At 42.5% G+C, this 9345-nt stretch overlaps 1 protein-coding gene across 1 annotated transcript; it reads left to right on the plus strand.

Moving 5' to 3' along the window:
• Positions 1-351: 351 nt before the first annotated feature.
• Positions 352-6792, plus strand: LOC306919236 (uncharacterized protein; the record flags this gene model as incomplete). The annotated part of the gene is made up of 6 exons (XM_079532056.1): positions 352-672; positions 3596-3712; positions 3964-4095; positions 4853-4990; positions 6077-6148; positions 6704-6792. Exons 1-6 carry the CDS (start codon positions 534-536, stop codon positions 6790-6792), a joined length of 687 nt encoding a protein of 228 aa, XP_079388182.1. The 5' UTR covers positions 352-533.
• Positions 6793-9345: the final 2553 nt, after the last annotated feature.

Here is a 9345-nt window from a genome sequence, read left to right on the forward strand (position 1 = left end):
GGCGCACTACGCGCACACACATGTGCCCTTTTCTGGTGTTTGATCCCCTGCTCCCTCAGTGCTCTCTGCACGGCCCTACTATAGTGGGATTTGAAGGCAGTTGCAAAACGCAACCCCTGTTACATATTAGATGTAGGCCTATAATTTTAATCTAGTGACAGTTACACACCTCCACCACCAGGGGGCGAAAGACATTAAGGCAACAGTGCATGCATGGATCGTTTGTTGCGCATGCGTAAACACTTTGACCCAGAAGCAGGGTTGTGCGTGTACAGCGTTTAGCACTGCAGCATGGAGTTGGTTAGCCTTTAGCTCTGTGGTTGTTTTTCATCGTGGTGTGAAATAAACGGATTGTTGCTAAAAACAACGTCTCATAATGGAGGTCAAAACGTGTCAAATGGAGTCTGTACGGATGAAGATACATGAACACATGACGTCGGTGGGAGAGGACATATTGTGTGTTTTGGACAAACAAGCAACAGAGTGGTGGTGCTGATGTTTGTTGTGTGAAGCTTGATGTCAGAGTGTTTGTGATGGAGCGCCTCAGTTTGGCTGCTCAGGTCATGGTCAACCTCTTCCAGAGAGAGATGGAGACACTAGAAACTCTGCTGGAGAAACAAAACAAAGTGCTGGACATTGGTGTTGATATGGACATCGATCTACACAATGCAGGTTGGTAAACTCTGAACAACACCAGCTCAGCTACAAGTAGCATTAAGCTAGCTGAACTGAAGTACATTTCCCAGTAGCTTCAAGTTCTTTATTGTTACATTTTGTGTTCACTTCAGGTGTGTGTGTGTGTGTGTGTGTGTGTGTGTGTGTGTGTGTGTGTGTGTGTGTGTGTGTGTGTGTGTGTGTGTGTGTGTGTGTGTGTGTGTGTGTGTGTGTGTGTGTGTGTGTGTGTGTGTGTGTGTGTGTGTGTGTGTGTGTGTGTGTGTGCAGGGCTGGACTGGCCACAGGGCATACCAGGCATTTTCCCGGTGGGCCGCGACCGTAGGGGGCCGCCAGGATTTTAAAAAATCCTGGCAGGCAGGCCAATAGGCGGCAGGCCACCAGGTAGCGCCCCCCCTGACCCCCCCGGCGGTGCAGTGCAGGGGTGGGGCCACATAATATTATGTTGCTTAGGGCCACTACTGTTTGTATCATTTATGTTGTTCTGTAAAAGTGGTGGTATTAGGGCTTGTTTGTGTGTGTGCCTCGACGGAGTGGGTGGTAGAGTTTCTGCTATCTGCGCGCTGGTTGTGGTGGGCCGGTCTGGGCCAAATTCACGCGAAAATGCCCGGGCCGAATTTTTGTCCCAGTCCAGCCCTGTGTGTGTGTGTGTGTGTGTGAGAGTGATGGGCCTTGCCTATCATTTTGTCATTAAACCCCTCTGTCTCACATTTGTTTTTTTTAAGAAATGTGGTCATAAGTGGTATGGCTGACTTGGTACTGCAGCCTAGGGGATATTTCTCATGTTATTTTAAAGGCTTAAGTTTGTTTGTTAATACATCAAAGATCCATAATGGATAAAGCCTTGGCCTGGAAGAGAGGTCATCAGGTGGTCCCCAACCTTCTTTAAAAAATATATATATATCCCACGATTTTGCAACCCATTTTTCACCCAGTGTCAATTATCTAATGTAATCCTGGGCGCTACACTTACTCTGCCAACCTGGGGGGTGGGGGGCAGCGGACTGACCTCATCCTTCCTTCTATGCATGAGGAGTCCAAGCTGCTGCTTTTCACCTGACAGGGGGGAGTTTCCCTCCATCAGGCGCCCCGGCTGGCCAGGGGGAGGTAGTTTAGAGACCAGGATTACTGCATGTTGTTGTGTGAGGGTACCTACCCTAGGGGACACGGGGAGAACATGTGAGTGTACCTACCCTAGGGGACATGGGGAGAACATGCAAACTCCACACAGAAAGGCCCTTTCGCCAACCCCGCCTCGGGTATGCGCACTGATGACGCAGAGGAGAGAACACGCCCTAGCGTCCCCAGTGGGAATCGAACCCAGGACCTTTTAGCTGTGAGGCGACAGCACTACCGACTGTGCCACGGACTGTTTGTTTGTTTCGACCACCACAAGGTCAGCAGTGATTGGTCAAATCACTGGCCCTCTCATCCAGGCTTCCAGCTATTGTCCTTTCTCTATGCCAGAGCCAGCAGGAGGCTCCACCTGCCACCTGTGTTCTTCTGACATTGCAGGCACTTAGAGGTTTCTAGGACTGTGGTTCGCGACCTGCCTAGGGTCCTACGTCTCACCAGACTATAAGTCTGTGCGGTGTGCAACTGTGCATGCATCTGTCCTTGTCCACACTTGGCCTTACTCTGGTGTTATTGAGTCAAGGTGGGTTGTTTGAGCCTTCTCTGCGTCTGTGTCATTGTCGTTGTTGTTGCTGTTAAATCTGTCCTAGTGAGCCTCTCTTCCTCCTCCTCTGAGACTCTGGGGATATTGCTCGATATACATCTATCAGGATTCAGGAAAATATACAATGTAAGCCAACTATTATGGGACTAACTATAGTGGGGCATTTGGGTCTCCGTTCTGTGAGGCCTTGACTGTTTCCATGTGAATCCTGAGATCTACATGATTCTCACTGACACTGTTCTATTATAGCAGCTGGGTTTACTTTTTTATCATTGCTGCCGGAGCAGAGAAACCTTGTATCTCCGTAATTCAGAAGGAGCGAGTGCATTCTCCGTCCCGGCCATCAGACGTGGCACTGCCGGGGGGAGGGGCGGCACCTCCCCGGGAAGGTGGGGGGATTAGTGGAGTTCCGCGGCAATGTCGTTCCATTCCGTGGCCGACGCCACAACTGCCGATAACAGCCGATATGAGTTGCCGGTTAAAAATCACCTGTGTCTTCCCTGTGAGGTTAGGGTTTGGGGTAGGGTGTCAGCGTCGCTGGTTAAAACTCACCCACTTAGATTTGTCCTACTAGAATTCTGAAAAGTAACAGTTTTGGAGTATTGGACATAAGAGGTCTCCACCTAGCCTGGGGTCCACCTATGCTTTCTATGTCATAGGCAGCTCCCGGCAGGATCCGCCGGGAGAATCGAGACGCAGCTGCGCGACATGAGACTAATTAATTAGAGCGACAGAGAGAGAGGAGTGTGTGTACGTGTGTGCGTCAATTTAACAAAGGTGCAGACGATCAGAAATCAGCAGAGTGATCAACGTTTGCGCTACTGTATGCCGAATTTAAGTGGACTCGTTCCACTTGAAGTGGACTCGGTCCGGACTTTTTTTCCCCCCTGGAAATAAAAACGTTTGGGTTTCCGAGGCTAGTCTCCACCTGACGGCAACAATAGTATACCTACTTGTGTTATCTATTTCAGGATCATTAATCTGTTATCAAACTGATTTGGCTTTTTCAAATAGGCCTATGCAATGAAAAAAATACTGCTTGCTAGATGTTCTTTCATTTTGTTCTTTCATTTTTCATTTTAAATTAGTTTTTTGTTTTTTAAAACAGTGTTATGCTGTAGTCCTTTGGTCTCTATATAGTCTATGGTAGTCCTTATTTGTGACACATGAACAGCCTTATTATTAAAGTTAATAATGTCACATCAAAGTCTTTATTAAAGTGTTTATTACATGTCTTCATTCCAGACCAGTGTGTGGAGTCCAGTCTGCAGGTGAAGATCAGTTCTCCAGCCACAACTGTTTCTATTAAACGGGAACCTGAAGACTACCTTAAACAGGAACCTGAAGACCACCTGGATCTCAGTAAGTTTAAATCACTCTGTCTTTATTGGTTTTATTGGTGAAAGTGGGTCGATACTGAGAGTGTAGAGATGAACCGATATGACTCGGTTATTGATTGTAGCATTAACAATGTGACTACATTGATCAAAATGTATTATGAATGGGACGACGGTTCGTCAGTAAAAGTATTAATGGGTTCACTGAAGCTTTTCAGTACTACTTCAGTATTAACAGTATTAAATTCAGTATTAACTAACCTGTATTCATCCTAGACTTTCTGCACGTTCCTGTGTGTAAAGAGGAGGTTCCACCTGAAGAGGAGAGGAGCTCCAGTCTGGTCCAGGAGGAACCACAACCTCCACAGATTAAAGATGAACAAGAGGAGCTACTTCAAAGAGAGGCTGGTGGGTCAATGAATTATTGCGTATTTTTAAAATACGCAATAAAAAAAATACTACTTAAAGGACCACTTCACCACTTTTCAACTTATCTTCATATAATTGGTTCTCACTAATGTTCATGATAAAATATCACCATTCTTTTCCTACTCGGTCTGTGTCTCATAGGAGGGCTGTGGGCAGTTCAGAAACCCATCCACCAGTGATATCATCGATGGGGAATCCAAACGAATAGAAACGGCAGGCTTTCTATTCCTGAAGAGTTGCAATGCGAAAATGATTTTCCTTTGGTCTCACAATAATACAAATCGAAATATTTTCTATTTTAAATCTTGTTTAAAAACAAATCTGCCTAACGATGATGTCACTGGTGGACGGGTTTCTGAACTGCCCACAGCCCTCCTATGAGACACAGGCCAAGTAGGATAAACAAGTGGTAGGCCTATTTCATGAACATTAGACCACCGGAGAGACTGGTGAGGAGGAATGTAGACGGCACCTGGGAGCAGTATGGGTTGGCGCCCCAGCCTGTGTCCTCTGTGAGCTTGTAGATTGGCTATTTCTGTTACTTTTTGACCTTTGTTTCCCTTTTACAAATTCAATATCTATTTTTATTTTCATCTGATGTTTACATCAGGATGGGGACAATTATTTTAGCACTTAGAACAACTAGTGACTGCTCCTTTCAACTGAACAGGTTGAAAGTAAGTTTGATTTGATTATGTGGTATAATGAAAGGGCTTTCTACTGGTGATTTCCACAGAGCACCACAGGGAGACAGTATCTAGAGAGATGGCCTCCAAAAGACATTCAACGTTGTCAGAGGAACAGCCAGAGATGGACCAGAGACATGGACTGTTTGATGCAAGGATGCACCCTGTAGTAAAATTGTACAAGATAGGTATGTAGTGTTTTATTTACTGTGGTTTAAACATGTAGTAAAGTTGAATACCATTTACAATCAGGGTTGGGAAGGTTACTTTTAAAAAGTAATCCCCGGCCTACAGTTACAAATTACTTGCTATAAATTGTAGTCAGTAACGTAATCCGAGTACCACAATTTAAAAAGTAACTGGTTACTTTCAGTTACCTTTGGATTACTTTTAAGCAAACCTCTATTTAATTAGATAAACAAGTTTTACCATTGATAACCAGAGCAGAATGTTGAGCCTATATGAAATTAAGAAAAAACTACAGAAATATTGTTAAATCAGTGGTTCTCAACCTTTTTACAAGTTTTCAAGTACCACCTCAGAAAATATTTGGCTCTCAAGTACCAACATTATGATTATTAAAATCTAGGCCTATTCAGCTAAGCACAGGTTCGCACAAAAGGCAAATTCATTCCTAATCATTATAATAATAATTCCTAATCATTATAATAAATATACAAATATAAATAATATATGTATACAGCCAAAGGCTTGCTGTACAAATTGGTAGGCCTATTGAGAAAAGAAATAAAGGAAAAAAATGTCACTTTAACAAATATGTTCTCCCATGACAGAGTGCAGACACAGACAGGCAGACAGACAGACAGAGACACGCGCACACATGCACACACGCACACACACACAAGCTTGCTAGCGCTGCGCAATTGTTATATGCGCGATTGAGTGAACCAGTTTGACTTCGCAATGCGATCCGCAGCTGTAATTAATCGCAGACCCTGTTTGCAATTTAGCAGATGCTCTTAATCCAGAGTGATTTACAGTAAGCACGAACAAAACATGGTATACATCTACATGAAGTATTGTTATCAAGAATCATACGTAAGCTAAGCACAGTGGAACAGTTGAGCCTTTACATAGGCCTGTAAGGTCGTCGAGGCTAGGGCAAGTGCTACGGACTAAGATGGAGTCTGAAGTCCTTTCCATTCCTCCTTTCATATATATATATATATATATATATATATATATATATATATATATATATATATTAGGGGTACACGATTATGACACGATATCCAATCTCCGATTATTTGCAGGGTCATATCTGCCGATACCGATTCGGACCGATTCCGATATTATACAGAGGACCACAATGGAAACAAGCCTAGGCCCTAGGGGCTTGGCCCAAAGCATGTTAATAAAGTATTAAATCAATCAATAAATAGCCTTTTACAAGTGTCTGTTTTCACAACTGAATGACTACTGAATGAGACGAGTACACAAATTAAATGTAGAAAAAAAAACTTTATTTTGATTTAAGATTATTTTATTATTTTGAGACCATTCCGATACCGATATGGCATTTGTATGGCCGATATGGCCTGTTCTGATTATGCTACCGATTAATCGTGCATCCCACCAAATATATATATATATATATATATATATTAGGGCTGTCAAACGATTAACATTTTGAATCAGATTAATCACAGTTTGAAAATGAATTAATCATCATTCGAACTGTCGAATGTCCAAAATATGCCATGTTTTTCTCTATATTGTTGTGGGAATGGTAAGATAACTGTCAGAAGGCGGATACATTTAACATGCATATGTATGTATATTTTATTCTTTCTAACAAACCCATGCAGTGTGGTAGGATGGTGTCTTTCACCCGTTGTCGTGCTATGTGATTTAAGCCTCTGCCTATGTAAATTGTGCAGGCTTTTATGGCACTGTTATTGCCATCCAGATAGGGCTAGATAGTGCAGAGTCGATTATGGCATGTATGGGGCGGGTCATCCAAGCATAGATTAATTGCGTTAACATTTTTAATCAAATTAATCTCACAAATTAATTAACTCAGTTAATTTGACAGCTATATATATATATATATATATATATATATATATATATATATATTGATGGATTTACAGTAGGTAGACAGGAAACGGGGAGGGAGATGCGGTGGAAGACACACAGTACAATTTGACTGGATCTGGACACGAACCCGTGACGCAATGTCATGCTGGATTACCAGCCAAGGTGCCTGGACCGCTAACTTGGCCCAGGCCCATTCCATAGTTTTGGAGCCAGAGGGGAGAAGACATGGCCAAAGCATTTCCGGGGGTCCCCAGCCAAAAACATTGAGAACCTCTGTCCTAGACCATAAGGGTCGTAACACATTGTATTATTTTTGTAGACTTTCTGCACGTCCCTGTGTGTAAAGAGGAGGTTCCACATGAAGAGGAGAGGAGCTCTAGTCTGGTCCAGGAGGAACCACAAGCTCCAGAGATTAATGATGAACAAGAGGACCTACTTCAAAAACCAGAAGAGGCTGGTGGATCAGCGTTGACATTACTAGCAGTGAAAAGTGAAGAAGATGATGAAGACAGAGAGACAGAGCCTGTAGCCGGCACGTCAACTGTACACATGAAAACACAAGCTGATGTAGAGGACTGTGGAACATCACAACCAATTAGTGAATCTGATACTGATGATTGGGAGGAGACTAGGGGAGATCAGTCAGCTTTAAACACACTGAAATCACAAAACACACAAAATGTGGGAGGACAGCACAAGCTGTCCCAGGACCTGAAGTCCTGGAGTCACACAGGGAAGAAAAGTTTTAATTGTATGTACAGAGTGTGGCAAAATGTTTAATCTAAAGGAGAGAAAAAAACACATGAGGATTCATACAGGCGACAGGCCATTTTCTTGTACAGTATGTGGTAAAGGCTTTACTCGGGCGGTTAATCTAAAAACCCACATGATGACTCATACAGGCAATTGGCCATGTTATTGTACAGTATGTGGTAAAGGCTGTTTTAACACCAGTAATCTAAAAACCCACATGATGACTCATACAGGCGAAAGGCCATTTTCTTGTACAGTATGTGGTAAAGGCTGTGTTACCACAAGAGATCTAAAAACACACATGATGATTCATACAGGCGAAAGGCCATTTTCTTGTACAGTATGTGGTAAAGGCTGTGTTAACACCAGTAATCTAAAAACCCACATGATGACTCATACAGGCGAAAGGCCATTTTCTTGTACAGTATGTGGTAAAGGCTGTGTTGCCCCAAGTGATCTAAAAACACACATGAGGATTCATACAGGCGAAAAGCCATTTTCTTGTACAGTATGTGGTACAGGCTTTACTCAGGTGGGTAATCTAACAAAACACATGAGTACTCATACAGGCGAAAAGCCATTTTCTTGTACAGTATGTGGTACAGGCTTTACTCAGGCGGGTAATCTAAAAAGACACATGAGTACTCATACTGGCGAAAAGCCATTAGTTTAAGACATATGGTCAGTCTAATCCTCTAAAGTATTTACATTTTTTTCAGACTTTTTAGCCAGTCTTGCATTTATTTTTTATTTTGGAGTGCCGCTTTTTCCTTTTAGTTTGTTTATGATTTAAGTTATTTTCAAAGCTGAGCACCCACTGCCTTAAACAAAGAGCAGTCTCCAGAGGAAGCACACTTGTTCTTTCTTTATCTGAATTATATGTATAATCTGACAATATCAACATGACTGAATAAAATACACATTAATAGTTCCTTGTGATGGAGCTTAATTCTATCTTGTATATGGATCTTATTTTCTATTCAACATGATGGAACTTCATTTTATCTTGCATTATTCCCTCCAGCTCATATGTTCTGGTAGTACAATATGAGCCTCAGTCTGTGTCCACATTTGTCAGTATTTAACAAGTCATATGCATTACAATTTATGCAATAATTATGTTCATTGATATGCAGTAAAGTGCTCACAAGCTGCTGGGTTTGTGTAGATCAGGGGTGTCAGCTACATCTTACATAATGTACCATCGGACCATGAAGCCACATATGCATCACATTTAAACAATTCTATTTAATCGTCATGTAATATCAATGCTCCTTTGTCAGGTGTGTGCTGTGAACAAAAGGAATTATTTCACATTACCAAACCAGACATTTGAGGTAAAACAAATATGGCGGGTTATATAGGTTTATATAAATTCCATGCAGCCGAAGCTCTTAACTAACCTTTCGTGCTTTCCAGGCTGCTACACACAGCCTACGTTCTTCCCATCAAAGTTGTTGTTTTTGTCCAATCCGCCAGAGGTTTTTGCTGCTCCTCTCGCTGTGTTGGGCTGTGTGCCTTGAAAGTAGTTGGCGCAAATTCACAGATATTGCCTGTCTGCCTGCGGTAACATCACATGAGAGCGATGAAAGTGTTAACACAACATCCGTGGCCCTTTTCATTTTGACATGGTAATGAGAACGTAGGCCACTGACATGGATCAAGTTATTGTGGAACACCTTTTATTTCCCCATTAGAAAAATAAGGCTCTATTTTTGTCCATGCTAAA

This window comes from Electrona antarctica (assembly GCF_951216825.1).
Source record: "Electrona antarctica genome assembly, contig: scaffold_25, whole genome shotgun sequence".
NCBI lineage: Eukaryota > Metazoa > Chordata > Actinopteri > Myctophiformes > Myctophidae > Electrona > Electrona antarctica.